The sequence below is a fragment of the Pyrgilauda ruficollis genome, unplaced genomic scaffold (genome assembly GCF_017590135.1).
Source record: "Pyrgilauda ruficollis isolate IOZ18807 unplaced genomic scaffold, ASM1759013v1 scaffold36, whole genome shotgun sequence".
Classification (NCBI taxonomy): domain Eukaryota; kingdom Metazoa; phylum Chordata; class Aves; order Passeriformes; family Passeridae; genus Pyrgilauda; species Pyrgilauda ruficollis.
Window position 1 is genome coordinate 6996978 of NW_024525045.1, and position 25842 is coordinate 7022819.

The 25842-nt window shown below is 47.9% G+C and overlaps 2 protein-coding genes and 3 non-coding genes across 5 annotated transcripts in view; 2 read left to right on the plus strand and 3 right to left on the minus strand.

Moving 5' to 3' along the window:
• The window catches only part of SPSB4 (splA/ryanodine receptor domain and SOCS box containing 4), an 82824-nt gene extending 81450 nt beyond the window's left edge, over window positions 1–1374 (plus strand). The window contains exon 3 of the mRNA XM_041475809.1: window positions 74–1374. Within this exon, the coding sequence (XP_041331743.1) occupies window positions 74–201 (128 nt within the window). The 3' untranslated portion in view covers window positions 202–1374. The remainder of the gene's footprint in view (window positions 1–73) is intronic.
• Window positions 1375–15343: 13969 nt separating this feature from the next.
• On the plus strand, window positions 15344–15415 carry TRNAQ-CUG. Its single transcript has one exon. It is a non-coding gene; the product is annotated as a tRNA-Gln (tRNA).
• A 5174-nt stretch (window positions 15416–20589) lies between these two features.
• TRNAM-CAU lies at window positions 20590–20661 on the minus strand. Its single transcript has one exon. It is a non-coding gene; the product is annotated as a tRNA-Met (tRNA).
• Window positions 20662–21598: 937 nt separating this feature from the next.
• On the minus strand, window positions 21599–21680 carry TRNAS-AGA. Its single transcript has one exon. It is a non-coding gene; the product is annotated as a tRNA-Ser (tRNA).
• A 1989-nt stretch (window positions 21681–23669) lies between these two features.
• LOC121357922 (beta-keratin-related protein-like) lies at window positions 23670–23987 on the minus strand. The gene has a single exon (XM_041475647.1). It carries the CDS (start codon window positions 23985–23987, stop codon window positions 23670–23672), a length of 318 nt encoding a protein of 105 aa, XP_041331581.1.
• Window positions 23988–25842: the final 1855 nt, after the last annotated feature.

Consider the following 25842-nt stretch of genomic DNA (forward strand, 5'->3'; position numbering starts at 1 on the left):
CATTGTCTGTAAATGGAGATGCTGGAAAATTAACTCTTTGTTTTCTTCTCTTTTCTTTCTCCTGTTTTTCCAGCGGAACCCCTGCCTTTAATGGACTTGTGCCGAAGATCAATTCGTTTTGCTCTTGGCAGAGACCGCCTGCATGACATAGAAATTCTACCTTTGCCTCTGTCTCTGAAAAATTATTTACAGTACCAATAAGAAATCTAGAACCCTCTGGCCTCACATTGGACTTCATCAATGCAAATGGCAGAAAATTGTTTACAGCAAAATATAAATCTTTGTGATGGACACTGAAGTGTTATTTAATTTTTAATATATGTATTTTTTTCTGAACCAGTGAAAGCAGATCACTGTGGGGGACTACTAAAGAATGTGAAAACATTGATTTGATTGAGGTTCATGTGTTACCTGTTGCCTTTTGTGTTTACAGTCCTGAAGGCTATAATTCTCATCTCTCATACACTGATTGGTTTATCTTTGTTGCTTCTGGTAAATGCCAATAGAAAATCTGACCTGCAAGATTCAGTGTCCTGCAGGCAGAGCATTTTTCAATATTATGATTTTCATTATTTTTTTCTCTCTCCTACACTTTACTCCAATAAATAAAAATAAATTAGCAAAGGAAAAGTCTTGACAGTAACTTCTGAAAAATATTTAAACCTTGGTATGCAGAGTTGTTGAGAGTTCTGTATACAGTGCTCAATATAATTAGGCCTATAATATCTAAAAGCTCTAATGTTTAAAAAAAAGCAGATTGTTGTCTAAAAGAAGAGAATGTGGTTTAAAAACATGAGAGGAAACAAATGGTTTATGTATCAGATCAGTTTCTGGACTTGGTAACAGTAAGGTGCAGTTCATTGTTTTCAAGACCAAATCTAGTCCCTCCAAAGTTCTGCAGTTTATAACAAAGTGTTCATTGTCTCAAGAATTTAGGATATTCATATTTTAGGAAGCTTGTCACTTTTTAAAAAAAAAAAATTTATAATTTTTATGTGGTATGAACTCTAAGTACTTTGTTTTTTCTTTTTAATGTATGTGTGGTTGTAATGTTTATTTATCTGTTTAGCGTCTGGAGTTCTCATTTAACTGTTTCCCATCTTGGGGTGACTGATTCTGGTTTTTTCCCCAGCTCCATCTGAAATGTATCCGTTTTTCAGGCTCATCCCTTTTTTTAAGATGCTGCTTTCTGTTTGTGTTTCTTACATGTTTCAAGTTATCTGCCTGAATCAGTTATCTAGTTTTTAAACTGGAAGTTGTTGTTAGGGCAGAATGTCAAATGTTTAGACTGAGCTGCCTTCAGCATATTTTAATGTGAATTTACTGATGAATGAGGAGAAAATTTCTAATAAAGTCTACTGTCCAAAGTAAAAATTCAATCTCCTTTGATGAAGTGTTAAAACTGCTCATAGCCCAGAGCTGAAGTTCAGTTCCTTGTGCAGCTTTGCAGATGTTTCTGTTTGGTTCTTCTGTGGGATTGCTCCTTTGTGAGAGACATGGCAGGCAGTAACCTGTCCCATTCTGGATTTATCCCAGTCACCCTGAGCGTGGCCATGCTCTTGCTTTCAACACCATCCTGGTCAGATTCCTCTGAACAAAACCTCACTTCTGTGCCAAGCTGTGCTTTGGGACTTGGTGCTTTTGAGGCAGGTTGGAGAACGACTGCTGTGCGCTGATGATCCAGGCAAAACCACTGCCCCACAGATGGCTGCCCTGCTCTCAGTCACCCCTGGGAACAGAATTACAGTTCCAGCTGGAAAGGAGAAATGTGACGTACAAAAACACAAGCAAGAGTGGAAGCAACAAGGACAAGGTAACACAGGGATGTCAGAAGTTAAATAACTGATTGTCTCTGTTTAACTGTAAGCTTCAGCATGGAATTATTTTGGACTTGCTTTCACTTAAGGTGAGAGGTACATACTGCATTCCTTCCTTTAATCTTACAAAGGGGAGGAAACTACAACAGTGATCCACATTTCTTATTTTTCCTGCTTGCTTTATTTCGTATAAACCTTTTGTCTCAGTAGGTACACTGGAAGAAGGAGCTATAAAAGTACAATATTCACACAAAAGGCAGAACAAAGGTGTGTCAAGTGATCTGTCATAAGCAAGGTAAGTGGCTGTTCAGGAATGGCAATTTCATCACACCTTATTGTTCCACCACCAAAGTCCATGCTAGGTAAGCATTCCCTAAAATTAGTTTTCTACTGTGTGTAACTACAGGCTTCATGTTCCCTTGAATAACTGCAGGGACACAACTGTTCTTTCACTTGACCTAGACAAACAGCTTTTTAATGTTACAGTAAAGTGGGAATTGATATCATAAGACAAATTAATGGTGCCTCTGTATGTTAATTACCCTTATTGCTTTACAGTTGTGTTGGAATTTTAGTTGGTGCCCCTTCTGTGATGATTTCTTTAAACCAAACATCCTTATTTTAACTTTCAGATATTTTTTCAAACACTTAGTGTCTTCCAAGATATTATAGTGCTATAGGAATGATTATTTTATTATTTTACTGTTTCCTAATTGCATGTTGTGATTCTGTGGATGGTAGATACACTCCTTCATATGGTATTAGAGCCATGTTTTTGGAGATCAAAGTCTGTTTGATACATTTTTCTTGGTCTGCAGAACCTTTCAATGAGACTGCAGCATGGAGAATATTAATGATACTTCGGTGTTCTTCCTAAGCATCCCTTTGCAAGTGGATTCTCTTCCAGGAGGGTTTATAGGAAAGATGGAGTACAGGTAAGGATGAATCAGGCATTGAGGCTAAACAAGTGCTCAGAGAATCTCCTCACAGAGTAGCAGGAAGAGTCTTCTCTGTCAGTGAGCTCCAGCCCGGGTGCTGGGTCCCTCACATTGATCCTCCAGGCTCCCTTTACTGGCATGCAGATGTTGTTCACAGTTCACACAGAATGAAGATGTCTGCTTCAGGAGGGAATTGAGCAATGATTTATAAAGTATCTATGCATTAGCTTTTGCCCAAATCAGGGGTCAAACACTAAGTTGTTACATTCCTTCAACCAAAGCAGTAGAAAATTCTCAGAATCTCTATCCTGGCCACCTAAATGCAGGAAGATCCCTACCCAGAGGTCCTCTCTGGGGAATATCTGACAGTGAGGATGATCACTTACTACAAAGCTGCACTACTTTGAGATCTGGATTGAGATCTTCCTTGCCTGCATATTTTCAATTTCCAGCCACTTCTGCCTTTCATCACATGAAAAAAACAGACAATCCATGTGATGGTTTTCAGCTTTCACTGTGTCCCTGTGCCTGAGCAAAAGGAGTGCAGTTTCTCTAGACATGATGTGGAAGTGAATTTCAGAATCACAGAATATTCTGTGTTGGAAGGACCCACAAAGATCATTGAGTCTGACTCTCAAGTGGATGAGGGGATCACACCCACAGCCTTTGGTACCCTGCTCTGACCAACTGAGCTAATCTCACACCCCGTGTTCCCATGGCTGGTAAACTGAGGGTAGCAGAAGCTCTGTAATGCAAAACACAGGAGTTTATTTGTAGTATTTGAAGGAAAAGGGCACATGCCTGGGAGCTGCAAGCAAATTGCAACCTCTGTGATGGGTGCATGCTAATTAGTGGGTTGCAAAAGGAAATATTTTGCCTACTCTGCATTTGTTTCTCTAATGTGCCACTTCCTAGGAATTCCTGATGGTTCAGAATCAATTCTATTGTAACTGTGGTTAAGATTATGGGAACATGTATCACAGCTTCTCTTCTTTACTTTCTCTCTGTTGCCATTCTTCAGCCTTCTGCAACTCTTGTGAGGTTGGGGAATTGACTGATGCCTCTGGAGGTGCTGCTTTTCACAGATGCTATAACACTGTCAGCTTTTACACTTACTGAAACTGTAATTTTGTAACACCTACATTTGGAGTAAAATTTGAGAAGCTGCTGTGCTTTGATGTAGCAGCTGTCACACACATCCTGCTACTGGGCTGACAGAGTCTGTTCTACAAAGGCTTTATTTCTGCCTCACATCGAACCACTGGAGATGTGTTGAAATGCCTGAATTCTCATCCAGAGACAATGTAGTACAATCTGTAGGGAAACATGAAGTTTTATTTTAGGCTTTATGTGTAATCTTTCTGGTGTCCATTTTTTTAATATCAACAGATAAACTCTTGCTTAGGTAGGACCTAACTTTGGAGCAGTTTCTCAGTGTTCACTTGAAGCTGGGAAAAGCTGTTGCAGAGCAGACGTGTACAGATCATTTAAAAGTTTTGGATAGTTATAAAAGAGCAGCAAACCAGAGTGCTATAAAGTTTCCTTCTCATCTCCATTACAGTTGGTATTGTTAAACTACAACCACATGTTCTGCTGTCAGTGACAGGCACTGCACAGCGAGCTCTGTATCAGCTCCAGCAGAGCTCATTCAGGTGCAATTCCCACTGACATCAGCGGGAGATCTGCCTGAGTCAGCACTGCTGCCCTTGGTTCCCATGTAAAGATCCCCAAACATTTCCAACACATTGTATTGAGCCATACTTTATTATATGTAAGCAATGTCAAGCAGATGGTTTCTGCAGCAGTTTCTCTAATTTGGCAAAACATGCTGGCAAGCGTAGTTAGGTGAATGCTGTGAGAAAGTTGAACAAAAAAATGTGTCTCCTTGAGGCTGAAAGCAGCGTTCAAAGGGGGAGCCAGACTTCTTGGTTCCTTGGTGATGGTTTTCCATTTATAAACCTTTAGAATCTTAGTGGTTTTTATTCTGCATGCTTAAAGGCATGTAGGATCTTTATCCACTCCTCTTTATCTCAGAAGAATGTCTGCTGACCATAAAGTGGAAATCCCCTTGTTTGCTTGATTCAAAAAGACACCAAAAATCTTCCTTCCTCCTTGGGAAGTATTCTCTGTAGACATAGAACTATGGGAAATGTACAACACACACCAGCCTGGATGCTCCACCAGGTCCTGTTTTTTCTTTTCCTTGAGGTAGCAGCTGTTGCTTCAGAGGAGAACTCAGTGTGTTCTGCAGGCATTGTCTAAAATAGAAACATTTGGAAACATCTGCAGCGAACTCTGCTGAAGGTATGTTAAAGCAAATTTAGATGTACTGTGGCGGGGACAGAAAGCAAAGGATCAGAGCTTAGAAGAATAGTGTTTGGCTTGTTTTCTTTTTTTAGCCCCACTATAGAGTACAAGTAAATTTAGAAGGGAAAGGAATAAAGAAAAGTTGTTTGTGCTTCCATCACCATCAGGTGTTTAGTGTTGATGTTTAAAGCTTAAGCATCTTCCCCACTAAACCTTTGTTGCACAGCCTTAGCATCCCAAGGCTCTACCAATGATTGCAGTTGTGTGTAATGGCACCCAATTCTACATCTTGTCCTGTTAGACCTTAATTCATTAACTTCTGGGCAAAAAGCACAGCTGCTCTCTCATCATTGGCACTGCTGCAGGAACATGGTGGGGGGGGTACCCAGACCAGCTCCCATCCTGGGCAGAGAGAGCCCAGCCCTTGGCAGAGCTCGGTGTGGGGCAGTTCCTGTGCCAGGCAGCACGGGCACATCTGCAGCAGGGATGGATGGCTGAGCTCACCTGGGTCTGCATTTCACTTGGGAGGCATCTTTGCAAATCCTGTTTAAAACAGCTGTCAGGATCAGGTACTTGCAGTTTCATTTGTGTAGCTGTGACAATTTGTAAGGTATGTATAGGCTGTGATCTCTGCAGCTGACAGTAGCTGTAAAAGCAGAGCTCATGTTTTTAACAACTTTAACATATTAGGGGTGCTTACAGTGCAGACAGGTATGTTGGATTTTCATGTACTGTTTCTCCGCTTTTTGAAAGCTCTGCACCACGAAAGGCAGATGTCTTCAGACTTCTAAGGAAAAGCAAGCAAAACACATAAATGAGGTGATATTTTATTTCTGCCAGTCCTCATGTATGAAAAATGTTACTGCCAGTTTCAAATACCAGTCACAGGCCAGCATCACAGAGGCACTTTGTTGAGATCAGGATCTTCTCCGTGGTGTCTCTGCCAGTTTCCTCCATATTTACCTATTTTTAAAGAAGATAAAGGTATTTTACAAAGTTATTCAAACTGCAAGCTTAACTTGAAAATGCACTATTCTAATGCATAAAATGCTTACAGCACACTTAAGACTTTATTAGCAGAGGCACAACGAACTGCTGCACACATAGCTGGGAAACTAGTGAATGTCTTTAATGGGAAAATGGTTCAGCCTTTTCTCATTTTACTGAGACAATCGGTTTGGCAAGTGCAGTGCTTCTTGTGTAGCAAAAAGTGAACAGCTGTAAGGCATGGGGCCAGAATCTCAGTGTATGCATTTGGAAGTGACTTCTCCAGCATAGTAAAGGTACCTGTGACATTATATTAGGGATTGAATGGTGGCTTCATTTGGAGATAACTTTTAACTTTTGGGAATGAATAAGATTTGGATCCTTCTAAGCTATTCTATCAGGGCTTGTCTAGAGATGAACCAAACCAAAACCAAACTCTTCCCCCCCCACCCCGCCCCCAATAAATTAAGCTACCTGGTAAACTTGGCCTGGTATCAAGGATGTTTTGAGTATTAAATTGGCCTCCAGAAGTTCTGAGATTAATTCCAAGTTGTGCCAGAAACTTTCATGTTCTTGCTTATTTGCTGATTATCCCTCCACCCCGTCTCTACCATTTCCTGTGTACATCAAAGACAGCAGTCCAATTTTTTCAATTTTTCATTGACCCTAAGTTTTCATGATACAAATAAAGCCACCCAGTTCAGTTATTCATCATTTCTAATCATGCTGCATCTTTTACCTCACTGGTATTTGAGACTCAGGCTGTGTTTCCCAAGCTGAGCTTCTTGAAAATCCACCTTGTAATTTCATTCTCCTCCTCACCATCCACTTTGGGGAAAGCTTCATAAAGTGAAGTATCTTCACTGTTCATGACTCCAGGAGCCCACTCCAAGAGTGTTGGGACATGTTACATTGGTGGCTTGCTGTCGAACTGACCTAATTAGTTTTTAATTTAATAACTGTCCAGTTACTAAGGTCAGTGCCCCCAAATGGCCTCATTCTGTACATATACACAAAGACACAAGTGGCCATTCTTAATTTGCAGCTAATACACTTTTTGTCTTGTGTCTTTGCCTTTTATATGCAATTTCTCTTGACTCTTCTACTGGGGCCTCACTCTGGGAAACAGTAGGTGCTTCAGCCTTCTGTGAGCCCAGTTTAATTTGCCTTCTCAGAAGGATCAGCAGTATTTAAAGTAAGAATTTGTTTTAGATAAAAGTTCTTTGAGCTGTCACAAGCATTGCACAAGATTGGAATAAATATGAATTTTAATAATAGAGCTGCTTAATGTTGAGGTTTAAAACTCCATGCTTCAGTTGCTCTCACGTCATTAACCCTCACCCACTAAGGAATGTTATACACAACTTTACTATCAGTGACTACTCTCAAATCAAAATAAGAGAAATAAATCTGTAGTTGTAATACAGAAACTTCCTTCTCTCTGAGATCTGTGACTTCCAGTTTCCTGCTGAATCTGAGCTGAAAAAAAGAATTCGGAATGGCTGGTTCCTTCAATGCTTGGTATTCCCATCCCCAACAGAAATGGGAACAAATGTTTTCAATTGTCAAATAACCAATGATAAATGGACAGCTGGGATAGGAACCTATCCCAGGATATTGTGTCTTGTGCACTAAAAGGTGAAATAAATGTGGGGTTTTTTTCCCCAGAACTTTATCTCTCTAGAAAGATCTCCTAAACATTTATCTTCTGAACATGTTCATCCCATTGGACATGGGGAGATATTTCTAATCCTTTTGAAATACCAGCCTTCTGGATCAGGCAACTTTGTGACTTTGGAAAAGGAAGGACACTTTATATCATGCCCTCTTTTTATTTATATTATCTTTACTTAAGGCTTTAAAGTTTTGTTTAATTTATGGTTTTGGAATTTATTTGTAGAAATATAAAAACATATTCTTTTTTTCTTTTGTAAGTTTCCTTACTGAATCAAAAAGTTTTTATGGTCTTGCTATAATTATAGGAATTGGAGGGTCATATGTTGTCTTTTATGAGACCAGCTGAATGAAACTGAAGAGACACTTTCAGACATAGAACTGTTTCACTGAAGTACAAACACCAGTTTTCAAAGTTAAATTCATAAACAACTGTTTTAACTTGAACAGTTCTTAAGCTGCACAGAAATTTGAGAGTTGATAAATATATTGGTTTTGTGCCCTGTTATAATTTTTCCCACACCTGAGCCACCTGTGTGTTCTGCTGAACCCACCTTTCCTCTCTCTAATGACTTACTGAATCTGGGAAGAGAGGGATCTCTGTGTTGCAGGTACAAACCTCTTTGATGATATAATTTATTAACTTGTGCAAGTTAAACTTGTATCACGAGTTTGAAGCTTGAGGATCAAAGCTTCAGCCTGCATATCCTGAAAGCTGGTCTGGCTATTAGAGTACAGCATTAGTCACATTAAAGATATTATCTTTGTAAATTCAATCCTGTATCTATCCTGCAGTAATGGTGTCTATGTTCACACCATCCCTTCTTACAGAGAAGCTAACTAAAAAGAGCAGATGTGGTATATTTAATCAAAACCTTTCCCTTTTGTGGTTTTTCTGTTCAAAGAAAACAAAGATGAATGAGTTCAGAGAATTTAAGTCCTCTGGTATTTTCACAGAGCTCCTTTTTGAATGGTTTTGTAGGTGTACACCTACTCTGCTGTCAGGCAGTAACATGCTAGGAGCTTACTATGACTTTCTGTAATGGAGTAAAGGAGTTCAGACACAGGGTGGGGCTTCCCCCGGCCACTGGAGATTTCTTGGGGTTTGCTGTGTGTTCTTGTGTGGTGAGTAATGGGACAGGTTGAGGCAGGGCATTAAAAATTCTGGTGATGCTGACTGACAGGTGAGGCTCTGGAGGCATTAGCCAAGGCTGGGAATGCTGCCGAGCTGCTGCCTGCCCTTTCCCAGGTACGTGCTGCTGATGGTGGCCAGTGCCACGGCCCTGCACCTCTTGGATTACTCTGAAAGGGAGGAGCTCTCTGCTGGGCAGATACACCTGGCCATGCTCCTGGAGATGCTGCTGCACCTGGCTGATGACACAAACATCAGCTGGGCTTTACTGCCAAAATAAATCTCATCAGTTTTCTTATAAACCCCAGCAATTTAGTCCCCAGGGCTTTGTTATTCAGTCTCTTCTTATGTTGGTTTGGAGGGGCTTGATCCCAAGGAGTGGGAAGAGTGCAGCTGTGTCCTTTTTCCCCACTTTTCTGTTCCAATTGTGGGGAATAAGTGGATTTTGGTTGTTTTCCATTGCAGTTCACTGCAGATCCTAAAAAAACCCATCAGAGGAAGGATCATCACTTATCCTTCCACCAGCAGGTGAGAGAGTAGAGATGGTCATATTTCAGGAGCCTGGTTTTGGAGTATTTTATGGAATTGGCCAAGTAGCTTTTACTTCTGGGGTTTCCACAGTCTGTCCATGGCAGATCCAGCCTGTACTTCAATTTAGTGCCCCTCTGAGCTCTTAGTCCGCAGGGAAATTAATGTTTTGGGAAGTTCCTATAGCTCTACTTAATGGTTTGTGGATTATGATGATTTTCTGGAAGTAGACTATCCATCCTGACCTGTTTTCTTCCCACTCCCTGTCAGACTGGACCTGCAGGAAGGCTGAAGTGAGACCAGTATCTGTTAAATCTGACTCTCCCTGTCTCCCTGAGGCTGAAGCTGGCAGAGTGGGAGATGTAAAAGACTGAAAACTCCTTTTTTTTATCCCTTGAATCCCAAGACTCTGTATCTGTAAGACACTCCTTTCTTTGTGGCACTTGGGGACGCATTGGACAGAGGAACCTGTTGTGTGTTAGCATGGGAACCATGAGGACACACCAAGACCAGCCAGAGATGTTGGTTAAGAGATCTCCATCTGGGCTGGAGTCAGATATTAGGTCAGCGTGGTTTCTTGGGAACATTTCCAGAGGATCATACCCTTCCTGTTCTCTGGAATCCCACCATGCACATGGTGCAGAAAAATATTTTTATTTTAAAAAAGTCAGTCCAGGATTGGAAATGCCAGTCCAGGATTGGAAATTAGCTGTTCCACTGATATATTTTTACACAAGGTGTTTTTAATTTGACACAGAAGACCTCTCCTTCCCTCAGACCCCATATCCTTTAGCTTTGGGTTTTCTCAAAAACAATTTCCTGCCTACACCAATGAAAAATATTCCAAATTAGGGTACTCTGTGACTCTGCAGCCTGGGCTCAGTTGGTCACTTGGAACCCTTGGGAAGGAATTTGTCATCTCTTGATGACAAGCTCAACCTGAACATAATTGAAGAAATAAAAAATAAAAACCAACCTACCCCGTGCTGAGCATGGGCAGGGCCTGGCACGGGAGCGCGCACCGGGAGCTGCGGCCGTGCCCAGCAGGGCCCAGGGCACCCATGGCTGCTCCGTGCCCAGGCTCCCAGGAGCAGGACAACTCCCACTCTCCAGTCCCTGCATTTGCCTCCCGCTGGCACTTGGCACCCTGAGCATGTTTGGGTGCAAGGGCTTCAGTGCTGCTGCCTGGAGAGATTGGGAAAATGGGCATTAACCACTCCTGAGCTCTGGCTGGGGAAAGCATTTGGCACCTCTGGCATTTCAATAAAAGCAGTTTCCATCATTTTGGAAATATGTTGAACCAACCCACAGGAGACAAATAAACCTTTCTCCATAAGTACAGGCCTAGGGATTACACAATTATTCCTATGCCTGGTCAAACAAGCCAGCAGACAGTTTTTGGGGAGAGATTCCAGGCTCTTGTCTCCCTCCCTGGCTGTGCAGCACTGGCAGAGCACCAGGATTTGGATACTCAGGCCTTAATTTAAATCTCATAGATATTAAGGAACAGGAAGTGTCCTAAAGGCACCTCCATTCATACTTCAATTTTTCATATTTTAAATCTTCTGTCACTAATGAGTTTTGCTCTTCTTTTGTTAAGAATACTCCACCTTTTTCTTCTTTAGGCATCCCCATCCAGGAGATAAAATAAATGTGGAAGGAAGTTTGGAATGCTGCTTCCAAGTCAAGTTACCTGGTAGGAAATTGCTTCAGCTCTTTTGTACCTCAGTGTGTTTTAAACACAGCTTGGCCCTTCATGGCTGCAGACTCTCTGCTACTCCCAGGGGAGTAACGTCAGCTGTGGTCTCAACTGTACACAAAAAGATTGATTTGGGATTGAATTTGGATGCAGGCAAGTATGGGCCAATTTCAGAAAGCTTCAATCCCTGTTTTTCAGTGATTCAGTCAGTGACTGAGTGGTGAGACCTTCAGGATGGTCACCCCTCTCCTGGGCACCATCCCTGCTCTGTGGTCTGTTCCCACTCCTGGCTTGGCCCCTTCTTTTAGTGGGAGGTTAAACCACAAATGTTTGCCTTGCTGGGTTTTGGGACATCAGAGACTCCCCCAAGGCAGCTGGCAAAGCTCCTGTTTCCACACCCTCTGCCTCCCAAAGCCATGCTGGAGCCAAACAGAGCAAAGGAGATATCTTAGTTCCATGCTGGAAATTTCCACTTGTGCCCAAAAAACAGAAGAAATGGTGTCTGCCCCATCTTTGAAAGTGTCCAAGGCTGCACAGGGCTTGGAGCAACCTCAACTAGTGGATGGAATGGCAGGGGATGGAATAAGGGGATTCTTAAGGTCCCGTCACACCCAAACTCTTCTGGGATTACATTATGATTCTGTGATGTCTTCCTGCATTTATTTTGCATAATTTCCTCTCAAATTCACTTTCTCAAATGTAGATGACTTGTTAAAGAAATAATTTTAAAATTATTCCAGGGATAAAAAGGGGAGCACCAAACATAAAAAAGTCATTCCTACATCCATCAAATCATTATTAATTGGAAGCTATTCCCTCATTTCTGTCCTTGTTTTGTTTTCTTGGAAAACCTTATGATCCTGCAGTTTCTCAGAGACATCTGATGGGATTACAGAAAGGTTTGCCCTGTTGGGGAGCCAGGTGGATTTAGAACACTTGTTCCTCTCCATCTTTATTCTTTAACCAGGTTTCCCACAGAAAGGTGTTGGGGAAGCAATTCAGAATTACTAGAAATTGATGAGGTTCACATTTCTTCTCCACTGTTTTTCACCTATATTCACATTATTGGAATTACCCTCAAATGAGCCCTAGGAAACTACAGTGAAAAAGATCACTCAGAGGAGCATCTTAAAAGAGAAAATCACATTCAGCAGCAGCAAAAACAATCCCGTTGCTATTTTCACCTTGTCTCTAGGTGCTCTGCCAGAGCTCCCTACAGCCACTCCCATTCACAAACAAGCACTATGGAAGACACTCACTTTGTAAGGAGGCAGTTTTGGACATGTTTTTTGCCATGGAATGGGACGAAAAAGTCCAGATGGTCTTTGTGGTCCCTTCCAAACCAAACCACCCCATGATTCCATGACAGGATCAGCACCTATCCCAATTCCATTCCAGAAACCTACCACTAACTCACAACTTCCCCTATCCTCTTTTTGTACCACATCAGGGATGTGCTGCCAAGTGCCACAGGTATGGGATGCTTCAGCATTCTCTGGGGATGCTGTTCAAAGATAAACTTGTGGCCTCAGTGCTCCAAAATACTTGGTCAGCCCCAGTTCCAATTTTGATTATGTCAAATAGCAGTGTGGGGTGTTTCCTCTCACATCCCACCATTGGGACGGCTCACATGGAATGTGAGCGACTTACTGCATTTGAAGTTCCTGGCTTAAGAAGCCAGTGTTGTAATGTCCTCTCCTGGAAATATCCAGAACACCAGGAGAGTCCCTGGAAGCCATGGGTAGGGACAGAGTCAGACAAACATTTTTAAACTGGTTTTCAGGAGATGCATCCACAGCCTGTGGCTTCAATGATTCCAAAGCTGTTCCTTCCCCTTGGGACAGCCAGGCAAAAGTTCTGGATGGATTTCTGACAGAAAAAACCTCCAAGCTACTTGGCTCTTGCCAAATCAAGACCAGCATTCCCAGCAGGCTCTAAGTAATAAACAACAGGAAAGACCATCTCACAGTGCATATTACAAACTGGGTACCACATTCCTCACTGGAACTGGACTGTTCCCACATGTCTGTAACAGCTGGGAGCATCCCCATTCCCCTACTCTTCTGTTCAGGAGAAAAAGACAGCACAGCCCTTAGACACTCAGTGTGTAATCCCAACAATCAAGGGAAAACCACCTTGCTCTGGGAAGAAATGTAATGTCCAGTTTTGGCCAAGACCAAAAAAACCCCAAATAGCGGTGCTGGCAACATTTCCAGGCATGGAGCCTCCCAGCTCCAAAAATGTAACTCATAGGGTTCTTCCCTGGTGCTGTTCTGTTTGGATGCTGACTGTGAGACTGAAGGCTTAGGATGGTACTTAGCACTGAGAAGGAAAGTGCCGATAGCAGGGTGTGTGCTGGTCGATCGATGGGTGCAGTTGAAGTTGCAGGCAGCAAGAGCTTTCTCAGCTGGCACTTTTCTGAGCTCTGTTTTTGCCAGATGTTTTCAGGTTTGTGGCCAGACTCTGTGAGAGTGAAAAGCTTTGTTAGGGCAAAGGAGTTCACGCTGCTGTTTGAGTGTGGTGCAAAGAAGGATTTGCACTTGGAAGGGGAAGACCAGCGAAATCTTTTTGTCCTGACACCGTTGATTTGAGAGAAGGGACGTTTCCAACCTGGCTCTGGGCGTGGGGTGGTTTCGAGCTGGGCTCACTGCATGTTCTTCTTCTGCGAGTCAACACCACCATCGTGTGGCTGTGTTCATGAACGCTGAGAGTGCCCAGGAAAACGACAAGCTCTTTTCTGGCCCAGCCCCATTCGTGCGAGAGCAGTTCGTGGAAGTGGCTCTTGAAGACTGACAGAATGTGATCCTGCATGTATCAGGGAAGGAAAAAGAATCGTTTCATTGTTGGCTGTGCAGTTAATAGACTGCAAAAGAAAAGGCAATTGCAGAACAGTCCCTTTTTTTTATAAGCTTTTCTGTGCCATCAGCTGCTCAACACGTAACTCGTACCCACTGAACTGCATCCAGCTCCCTGGATATCTGCATTTTCCTTCAAGCTCTACGTACCATCTTACTCTCTCACTCTTGCAGATCCCAAAGCCCTTCAAAACATCCAGCAGCTGCTCCCAAAGAAAAATTCTGAGAACAAAAAGCCAGCACTGGCCTTTATAGTCCCTTTGCAGTCTGTACGCTAGACGAAACACACTAGTGATGCACACTTTCCTTCTCAGCTGTATATATAGCATTCATCACATTCTCTCAAGGTGACAGTCCATGGCTAAAGTGAAGCATTTCCAGCTGTAGTTCAGACTGAGACATGACCTAGGGCAAAAAAGGATTTACTGACCTTTCCTCTTCCTCTTTCCTGAGACCAAGGGTGCTCCATGCCATCCCACTGCCAGACAGTTTGCCCTTCACATTTCTGTCTAGAACTGACCCAGAAATATCCAGTTTCTGGGTGCCCCTTTCGTACAGTCACTGCCATCCCAGGAAGAGATCTGGAGTGGAAGGAAAGGGAGGAAGGTGGGGTGGAGCAATCTCTGCAGCAAACCCCTGCCACCCAAAAGAAGTCACAATCTGAAAATCACTCCTTGGGGCCATCTTCACTCTGACACTGCTTAAAAGTCCAAAGGAGCAGTTCATCTCAACCGGGAGCCTGAGCCCCCTCCAAACTCTTGCCAAAAAGCCAGACCCCACACAATCACCTGATGGCAACCCCCATGCTGCCCTCATACCCTGCCAGACACATTTGAGCGCTGCCTACCACACCTGTCCACACATGCCAATGGTGCCGTGCCCGCATGTACCAAAACCACAGCAAATCCCCCTTGCTGAGCGGCCCCAGCAGGCCACTCATCTCAACAGCTGACAGGGACATTTAATGGCTGCCCAACCGTTGGCCCCCGGACCTGTGCCCCAAGCCAACCCCACCGTGCTCCTGGCTCATGGCACCACCCCACTACAGCCCCTCTTGACCTTGAAACTATGAATACTCCGCTGGCCTGGCACCTGCCATTCTCTTCATACAAAACCTCAGCTCCCTTAGCCTGAGAGTCAGAAAAGGGCTTGTTTAAATTTGGGAAAGACAAGATTTTTGCTGATTGGAAGCCTGGCCCTTGTAAGAGAGGCCATGGCAGGCTTGCAGGAGGAGCTGAGCTGTGCTGCTGCCCTGAAGGATGGTGTGATTAGAGAGGGCCTGGAGGCCCTGCAGGAAGGGTGCACTTGTGACAGATGTGCAAGGCAATGGAGAGACAGGCAGCCTGGTCTGGGGCCATAAGGCTGAGGCAGGCTCAGCAGAGGGGCCAGAGGTGAGCTGTGCAGGAGGTCCCATGGTGTAATGGTGAGCACTCTGGACTCTGAATCCAGTGATCTGAGTTCAAATCTCAGTGGGACCTGAGCCTTTTGGATCCCTCACGCTTTCCCTCAGCAAGCTTACACTCTCACAGCTCTCCTCTGCTGCTGGTTCACTTGTGCGCTGTTCTCTGATGGATCACTCAGCAGCTGAGGTGCACACCACCCACTCAAAACGGATCAGGCACAGGATTCTGCTCTGGGACCTTTGGATCCTGTGTTGGATGCATCCAAAACTGGAGACTGGGCTACATGCTCTGGGCAGCCCTTTCCAGGTTGGACCATTGCCACAGGAAGAGCAGGTTACTCTGTGTGGCATTGCTTGTATGCCCACCCCTGTCCACTGCTCCCTTCTTGCTCCTTTCCTCTGCGGCTTCTTTTCCTCTTTACCCTGCCAATTTCTTTCTATTGCTCTGCAATCCATTCAAGGAGCTCTACCAACACTGGCCAGTGTCCCATCATTGGGGTTCCATTTACTGCCATGGGAGAAGAAAGGATGTTCCTTGCAGAGCAGGTGGTAGGTGAGGGAGGAGGAGAACAAATGACCACGACTCTCCAGCAATGCTGCACAAAGGCTTTAATGAGAGGGAGCAAAAGCGGTGGCACAGAACAGAGAGCAAGGAACACGTGTGGGGGGCCAGGGAGGGCGAGAGATGGGCCCATTTGCCAAGGCCAGCGGGGATGATGCGGCGGCCTCAGCAGATCTGCCCGCAGCGGGGGAAAGGCAGACACAGGCCTGAGCCCCCCAGGCCAAGGGAGCCCCCAGAAGAGATGGGAACCCCCGCGGTGCTGAGGGAGCTGCCCACAGCAGCTGACAGAGAGGATCCCACGGCTGTGCTCTGAGGGAAGGAGGTGAGGATGGGGCCCGGCATGGTCACCACCACCGGCGAAGGCTCGATGTACACCGTGGAGTCGGCGCAGCGGGCCATGCAGGGCTCAGTGCAGCTGCTTGCAAGGGGGGTTGGGCCACCGGAGCCGCAGGGCCGTGGGGGACAGGGTCTGCAGCAAGACATCTCTCGGTGCAGGAGGCAAAGCTGCAACACAGAGCAGGGAGCACCAAGCAGCCTCAGCATCAGTCTGCCTCTCTGTCCCTCAGCTCTCCCCAGGGACGCATTTGCTCTTCAAAACACACTCTGTGCCTGCAGCTCCCACCACCCTCCTCGAGCCCTCCGAGTGGCACGGCACGGGAAGGCCGCCCCACTTCAGCAGTAGGACCCAGCACAGTGGCTTTAAGGCCCCTGTGGAAGGACTGGTCACAGCCCATCTCCAGAACAGACGTGGCTGTGTTAGACAATGTCCCGGGATGCACTGGCACATTTTGTCCCACCACGGCCGGTGCAAATTCTGCTGGGCACATCCCCCTGAGGCTGAGCCCCACTGATCCCTTTCTGCTGGAACAAAGCCCCCTCTTCCCAGCTGTGCCCAGCCACCAGCATGGAAAGGCTGACGGCCCTCCACCAGTTCTGTCTCAGGGCCAAGCTGAGGCAGCCCCAGGATCAAGCCGGGCAGCCTCCATGGCAGCAGTTCAGCCCACAGGGAGGGATGGAGCGGACTCAGGCTTACCTCGTTCCTGGAGGAGAGGGAGGCCAGAGATGAGGATGCAGAGCCTGGAGCAGCGCAGCCTTTTATGCCGGGTCCCAGAGCCCTGTGGGGCCACAAACATTCCTTGTTTGTGAAACATCCAAACTCCTGGGAGTGGCCACTTGTGAGGCCTCGCTGCTGATCAGGTCCCTGCCTCTTTCATCTCAAATGTTGTTCTCCCACTTCATGCATTTTAAAATCAGAACTCTGGCCTCAGGTTGAAAAGTTGGTTCCTCTAGAAAACAAGGAAATCAACATGTAGGAAGGTGATCAAAGCCATTCCTAACTCTCTCCCTGAAAGACAAATTGACCCATTTTCTCAAACACAAATTGATCCACTTTGGTCAGTGTGTCCAGCCCTGACGTCAGCATCTGGATGGCAGCTTTGGGGAAGAGGCTGAGGGCAGAGAGCCCAAAGCTCATGGCTCCTTTTCCTGGGGCAGGCATCATTTGCCCACTCACCTAATATCACAGTTCAAAGGGATATTGGATCAGTCTCCCACAGCTTATGGGAACCTCTGTGATGTGGAAGAGTTGGGAAAATCCAGGAGCTTCAGGCAAACCTGAATCATGCTGATGTGGAAATGAGTGCACCAGGTGCCCAGGACTCAGGCATTCCAAGGATGCCTCTTTCCTATGAAATATTTTGCCTTTGTCAGGGGCCTTTCCAGAACTTTTAGGATGGGTCCCAAACCACCTTGTACATCCATGTCATCCTGTGCTGCTGCAGCTTTCCAAAAGACATTGGCTTCTGGTGGCTGCTCAAGGGCCCAGGGGATGCAGGAAAACCCAGAATAATGGAGGCTGGGTGAGACCACTGGAAGTCCTCTGCTCCCGCTCAGAGAAGAACAAATTTCCCAGCTGCCTCCAGAAGACGTGGGCCTTGTCCCATTGTCCTCTGAACACTGCCACTGTCAGACAGGTCCCTGTCTCCTGGCCAGCACTTCCAGGGATGCCCTGCAACCCCAGGAGGCCACCAGGAGATGGAAGGTGCTCCTACAGATGAGTCTCCCAGGTCCTCGATGGGGAGGACCAGTAGAAGATGACATGGAGACTGCCGGCACTGATGAGCAATGCGTGGCGGGGAGCATGGAGCTGCTGCCTCCAAAATCTCCTGGTGGTTGTGGAGAGAATGAAACCAAGCACTTCCTAGAGCTGAACTGTCACAGGGCACGGGCTGCAAACACAACTTGCATGAAAGAAAATCCCAGGACTGCCTGGGGTACAACAAGAATCAGGCCAGGAAGAGCTCTACAAGGGATAGTGACCTCTTCTGTAAGCTGTGTCAGTGCTTAGAAGTCAGCAGGACAAGGCCCAGAGCCGGCTGAGGAACTGGGGCAGTTTGATGAGCACAGAGCAGTTGATAGGAGCACAAGAGCTCCAGAAATCCTGTGCTGCTGCTGCTGCTGCAGCTTTCCAAAAGGCACTCCCTTTTGGTGGATGCAAAAGGGCCCAGGGGATGCAGGGCAACTCCGGATAATGGAGGCTGAGAGACCACTGGACGTCCTCTGCTTGGCGAGTCTCTTCTTGTTTTTTCCCAGCTGCCTCCAGAAGACGTGGGCCTTGTCCCATTGTCCTCTGAACACTGCCACTGTCAGACAGGTCCCTGTCTCCTGGCCAGCACTTCCAGGGATGCCCTGCAACCCCAGGAGGACACCAGGAGATGGAAGGTGCAGGATGTCTACTCAGAGGGTCCAGGAGAATGGGGAGGACCAGCTGGAGATGACACTGAGGCTGCCTGCACCGGTGAGCACATGCCATGGCAGCCTAGAGAGCAGAGGGATGGGTGTGTGCAGGGAATGCCACCTGCTCTGCATTGCACGCTCAGGGCAGTGACAAGGAACCCCTTTGGGGCAGAGGGGCTGGAAAGCAGAAAGAAAGTCTGTCCCAACAGACCTTTCACTCTGAGTCCTCTGGGGAGCTTTCACCGCTAATCCTGAGAGTTCCTTATTGTTCATGCAGTTGATAGGAGCACAAGAGCTCCCCTCGAGGTAGGTCTGGAAGACCCCAACATGTGGGGTACTCTGGGTCACTGCAGCCCTTGAGCAGCCACCAAAAGACCATGCCTTGGGAGACAGCAAATGCAGGAGAGTGCAGACAAGCACCAGGTGATCCACCACTGGGAATACAAGGTGGGGAAATATCCTTCATGGCAGCAGAACATTGAGGATGTGAGCTCTGTTATCCCTTGAGTGCCTGAGTCTGTGGCACCCAGTCCACTGAAGTCCACACTGGGTGACTCAGGTTTGCCTGCAGCTCAGGGATTTTCCCAGCTCTTCCACACCATGATGACACCCACTCTGGTGCTCTGGAAGAGTGATCCAGTGTCCCTTTGAAATGTAAAATGCATGGAATGGGAATCCCCATCCCAGACCCAGAAAGAACAGCCATGGGCTCCCTGCCCTCAGCCTTTCCCCCAAAGCCACCAGCCAGGTCTCTGGCCTCTGGGATGAGCAGGCTGAGTAAAGCAGGTCAGTGTGGCTCTGGGTCTGTTTCAGGGAAGGCTGCAGCATCTCTTTGATCACAAAACCAGGCCATGGTACGGCCTGTGACTAGGCCTGTGACTATAAACAAGCCCCCCATGGCTGTCACTCAGGCCTGCAGGGGACATCCTTTCAGCTGAACATGGACTTGCCTTGCCACTGAGCTTTGCCACTCCCTGCACACTTGGGTCCCTTCCCCACTATGGCGTTGTGCAGTGTTGACTTGGTGCCTCAAGTGACCCACAGTCTTCTGCAGGTCTCTGATGACCCACGGCAGAAGTGACTACCCAGGCAAGGGGCTGCAGTGGCAAGGAGAAAGGACAGGTGACACACCCAGGGCAGAGCAATGACTGAGTTCCAGTTCCTGTGAGGAACAGGCTCAATCACTGCCTACGGTGCAGAGCAAGGAGGGCAGAACCCTCTCTGGGAACTCTTCCCTCTCACAAGGAACTTGTCTGCAAGGCATCCCAGGAGGACACAAGTCCAAATGCCTGCTCAAAGCAGGGCTGGAGACACAGCAAGGAGAAGGCAACGCAGTGCCTGAGCCCCATTGCAACCCCAGCCTGGTGCCCAGGTGTGGAGAATCACAGAGTTCTTTCCTCACCTGGCTGCAGTGGCTCACCACTCTCTGGGAGTCTCTGTAGGATCCAGGGCAGCCCCTGCAGTCGCCTTTTGCCAAGACCGACCGGGCTCAAAGCCAGTGTGTGCCTGCTGGGCCAGGAGGTGCCCGGAGTCCTGGGCAGGATCCCGGCTGAGGGGAGCAGGAGCAGCAGCTCAACTCCTCTCTAGGAGAACAACTTGTGGAGGGACTACACTCTGCCTGTTGGGTCCAGCAGAGGCCAGGTGATGTTGTACAAATTTTAACATATCTGGCAAAAGGAGGAATCAGGTGTAGAGGGAAGAGGAAGGCAATGGCAAGAAGAGGCCAGGAGGAGAGGCCAGGCAATGTGGAGCCAGTCCTGCCTTGGCCCAGAATGGCTGAGCCCTGCGCAACTGCTTGGAAGGCAGCTCTGCCAAGCAATGCCCCACAGGGCTGCTGCAGCAGGTATCATGTGTAGAGGGAAGAGGAAGGCAATGGCAAGAGTTGCCTAAAGAGCTGGAGCCAAGCAGAATAAAAGGTGTTGGGTGAGGCTGCGTTGGAGAAAAAAGTGCCTTAGCAGAGGATGGTTTCGATCCATCGACCTCTGGGTTATGGGCCCAGCACGCTCCCGCTGCGCCACTCTGCTCCTCCTCACACCTGCCTGCCATTGCCCTCACCGCAGCCTGATGCTGCTGGACACTGCTGCCCCTCACTCCTTCCCTTCCTCTCTGCTCCGCCTCCCCCACCCCACAAAATACACCCCCTGACAAATTCAGCTCCCTTCAGCCTGCCCTCCACACCTCCTGGGCCTGGCCTTGCCCTTCTCCCACACCTCACGCACACAGCCCTGCACAGCCCCTTGCCCTTTCGCACCCACCCTGCCGCTGCACCTGCTCAGCGCACCCCCGCAGGCAGGCTGCAGCCTTGGGCCTTGCCATGGGTGAGGACACCTGAAATCCAGCAACCTCCTCACGCCTGCAGCCCTGCCCAGAAATCCACCTGTGCTCCCAGCACGCTGCACCACTGCGCCTGCCCGACACTTCAGATCTTTGCTGGCCAGGGAGGGACACGGCTCGCCTTTGCTTGCAATTGCTGGCAGAAAGAATTCTCCTGATTTCGCTGTGCAAATTCTGGTGCCTCAGCTCAGTGCTGCTCATGGTTACTGTGCAGTAAAAGCTCTGAGTTCTGGGCACTTGGTGCCAAAGCAGGTTGTCAAGTCGATGGCCCTTGCCTTTAACACTTGGTTAAAGCTACTGCAGGAGGATGTGTTAAAGCTACTGCAGGAGGATGAAATGCTCAGCTCCAGAAAATCAGAGCTCCACTCCAGGAGGATGCTGTCTGCATTTCTCCTTTCCTTCTTCATTGATGCTGACAAGGTCTCTGAGCTTCTTTTCTCTTGCGGTGCTTTCCCCACACCAAGTGGCTTGACCTTGCAGGGCACAGACCTTGCAGCAGCAATGGGCTTTTGTCCCCTGGGCGCTGAGCTCCCCCTGCCCTCAGGAAGGCCCTTCAGCAGGCAGCAGAGGCCAGGCTGCCAGCAGCTCCTCCCTCAAGCTGCCCGCAGCCCAAAAGGGGCGTGTGCCCGTAGTTGGCAGGATTCGAACCTGCGCGGGGAAACCCCAATGGATTTCTAGTCCATCGCCTTCACCACTCGGCCACAACTACCTGCTCCGGCCCTGCCCTGGGCCCTGCTCATCACACACCCTCTGACACCACACACACCCCCAGCCACTTCGCGACAAGGCTCCTCTTAACAACCACTGCTTGCCATTGCTTAAAAAATCACCGCCAAGGGGACCGCCAAAACACACAGTTCATACTCAAGGAAAGCACAACAAAGTTCCTTGGCAAGATTCACTCTCCTACTCACACCACACTTAAGGCACAACAAGATTAAACAAGCAACGACAAAACCAAACTCAGTCCAAGCAATCAAAACTGAAATTAACCAAGAACTACCTTGCAGAGTGTCGGGGTGTCCCTGTGTATGTGTACGTGTACGTGTGTCTGTGACAAAATGAGCGCAAGTATGAAAAGGCCTTTTAGCGGCCTGAAAGCTTGTCAGCATTCAAACTCAACTGCGTTTTAACTTAGCTTGTACCTTACACCTAATTAATATCTTACCCTTAAAATTTGACAGAGGAAAAACACTTAATACCATTTAACCTAACTTACAACTTCAAAGTAATACTTAGCAACTCAGCAAAAGAACAACACTAAGCAGCATTTAGGTAAGCCTGTATCTGCAACTTAACCTTACTGACAGGCCTCACGTACTGAGATCTCCAATGTACTTAAACAGCTAAGGAAGCAATATTTCTCCCAGATTTGCTATAGCAAATATATGCACACCTGCATGCGCACAGACATGAAGAGTCGGTACAAGCAATGTACCTGTGAAAAATTCCCCTCAGTGGTCAATGAAACGCTCTCTTTGGATGCCTTTGCATCTCCCAAAGGGGGAAGGGTCAGGCCTCAAGGAGTGAGGGTATCAGCCCGGGACTCATCCTTGTTGGACAATCCTCCAAGTAGAGCAACCCTGAGAGTTCACTGGCTGTGAGAGCCGTCCCACTCCGAGGGACATGGCTGGTCACAGCCTGCTGCAGTCCGGGAGAGCTCAAATGGTCTCATTTTGGACCACTCTTTATAGGGTTGTAAGAGAGTGGGCTTTAGTCATAACAAGGTTTCATCCTGGCCACAGTTTGTGTTGGCACTTTGAAGGTGTGACAATGGCAATGTTGTGGCATTCAGAAAACAAAAACATTTTCCAAGACCGTTTATTTTCGAGGGGTAGTTTCCATAGGTATAGCTACACACCTAAATACGGTGTGTGTGTGTGTGTCTGTGTTTCTGTGTGTCTGTGTGCAAGTGAGAGAGAGAATCGATAATGGTATGAATGTTGCACTGTGAATTTGAAATTAAGTCCTTGCTGGGACTGTGGACCCAGTGCTGCCAAACCCTTTTGCACCCTTTTACTTTTGTATCCGAATCCTTTGCACACCATACACTTCTGAATGCACAGTCTCCCTATAAAACATTAAACATTGATTTCAATTCAATATTCTATTAATGCTTCTTCCATTTAGTGAGTAACAGCGTGAACTTTGCTGACAAACTCTGCTGAAGCCACACTGCCTATGTCCAGGCATGAAAAGAAGTGCTTTTCTCCTTTCCAGCCCACAATCCTGTACTCACACCATTGACACGCCCCAACACCACTAATAGAGGATAGAAGAGGGATTTTGCTACGCTTTTGTGAAGAAGCTTTGACAGGAATGAAATGTTATTCAAAATATTAGTACAAACTCTCACAAGGAACAAATTGGCACCAGGCTCTGCAGGGCCGTGATCTCCAGGTTACAGACTCAAGCTCAGTGACGGAGGCTTTGGTGCTCTGGTGTAATTTCTGGGAGTTCTTAGTGCAGCTGCTGGTAAGCTCAGGGAAGCAGCCACTGCTCACCCGGGCAGAGCAGGTGGTAGGTGAGGGAGGAGGAGAACAAATGACCACGACTCTCCAGCAATGCTGCACAAAGGCTTTAATGAGAGGGAGCAAAAGCGGTGGCACAGAACAGAGAGCAAGGAACACGTGTGGGGGGCCAGGGAGGGCGAGAGATGGGCCCATTTGCCAAGGCCAGCGGGGATGATGCGGCGGCCTCAGCAGATCTGCCCGCAGCGGGGGAAAGGCAGACACAGGCCTGAGCCCCCCAGGCCAAGGGAGCCCCCAGAAGAGATGGGAACCCCCGCGGTGCTGAGGGAGCTGCCCACAGCAGCTGACAGAGAGGATCCCACGGCTGTGCTCTGAGGGAAGGAGGTGAGGATGGGGCCCGGCATGGTCACCACCACCGGCGAAGGCTCGATGTACACCGTGGAGTCGGCGCAGCGGGCCATGCAGGGCTCAGTGCAGCTGCTTGCAAGGGGGGTTGGGCCACCGGAGCCGCAGGGCCGTGGGGGACAGGGTCTGCAGCAAGACATCTCTCGGTGCAGGAGGCAAAGCTGCAACACAGAGCAGGGAGCACCAAGCAGCCTCAGCATCAGTCTGCCTCTCTGTCCCTCAGCTCTCCCCAGGGACGCATTTGCTCTTCAAAACACACTCTGTGCCTGCAGCTCCCACCACCCTCCTCGAGCCCTCCGAGTGGCACGGCACGGGAAGGCCGCCCCACTTCAGCAGTAGGACCCAGCACAGTGGCTTTAAGGCCCCTGTGGAAGGACTGGTCACAGCCCATCTCCAGAACAGACGTGGCTGTGTTAGACAATGTCCCGGGATGCACTGGCACATTTTGTCCCACCACGGCCGGTGCAAATTCTGCTGGGCACATCCCCCTGAGGCTGAGCCCCACTGATCCCCTTCTGCTGGAACAAAGCCCCCTCTTCCCAGCTGTGCCCAGCCAGCAGCATGGAAAGGCTGACGGCCCTCCACCAGTTCTGTGTCAGGGCCAAGCTGAGGCAGCCCCAGGATCAAGCCGGGCAGCCTCCATGGCAGCAGTTCAGCCCACAGGGAGGGATGGAGCGGACTCAGGCTTACCTCGTTCCTGGAGGAGAGGGAGGCCAGAGATGAGGATGCAGAGCCTGGAGCAGCGCAGCCTTTTATGCCGGGTCCCAGAGCCCTGTGGGGCCACAAACATTCCTTGTTTGTGAAACATCCAAACTCCTGGGAGTGGCCACTTGTGAGGCCTCGCTGCTGATGAGGTCCCTGCCTCTTTCATCTCAAATGTTGTTCTCCCACTTTGTACAACCCAATATCCTGCGATGACTCTTGTAATTACTTTGGGATGGAATGGACCTTAAAATCCTCTGGCTCCAGCCCCCTGAAACAGATTTTGCAGTTTCTCTGGACAACCAGTTCCAGTGTATCTCCCATCTCAGAGGAAAAGTTTAATTCCCAATACCGAATCTTAATATCCCTGCTTTTGGTTTTGAACTAGTAGCCCTTGACCCATCCCTCCACATCCCAACCAGGAATCCTTCCCTTTCTTAAATGAATGTCTCCTGGGAGCCTTCTCCTCTCCTCGCTACACAACCCCAACCCTCTCAGCTTGTCCTCACAGGCTGATGGCTCCAGCTGCCTGGTGCTCTTTGTGGCTCCTCTGGACCCACTGCAGCAGGTCCGTGTGTTTCTTAGGCTGTGACTCCTAGGGCTGAAGGCAGTACCCCAGGTATGGTGCCATGAGAGCCGAGTAGAGCAGGACAATCCCCTCCCTCGACCTGCTGGCCACACCACTCTGGATGCAGCCCAGAATTCGAGTGCATTTTTGCACTGAGCTGCTAGCAAGAAGTTCAGGTTCATGTTCAGCATTTCAACCACCAGAACCTGCAGGTCTCCCTCCACAGGGCTGCTCTCAGTCAACTCAAGGCCTAGCCTGTGTCCAGGTTTGGGATTGCCCTGACCTTGGCATTTGACAACTAGAGCACAGGCCTCAGCTTGGAAAACTGGGATCCTCTAGAAAACATGGAATTCAACACGTAGGAAGGTGATCAAAGACATGCCCAAATCTCTCCCTGAAAGACAAATTGACCCATTTTCTCAAACACAAATTGACCCACTTTGCTCAGTGTGTCCAGCCCTGACGTCAGCATCTGGATGGCAGCTTTGGGGAAGAGGCTGAGGGCAGAGAGCCCAAAGCTCATGGCTCCTTTTCCTGGGGCAGGCATCATTTGCCCATTCACCTAACATCACAGTTCAAAGGGATATTGGCTCAGTCTCCCACAGCTTGTGGGAATCACTGTGATGTGGAAGAGTTGGGAAAATCCAGGAGCTTCAGGCAAACCTGAATCATGCTGATGTGGAAATGAGTGCACCAGGTGCCCAGGACTCAGGCATTCCAAGGAT

Bases quoted from the DNA above. Each gene is read 5' to 3' on its own strand.
- LOC121357922 (XM_041475647.1), bottom strand. From the start codon at position 23,987: ATGTCTTGCTGCAGACCCTGTCCCCCACGGCCCTGCGGCTCCGGTGGC.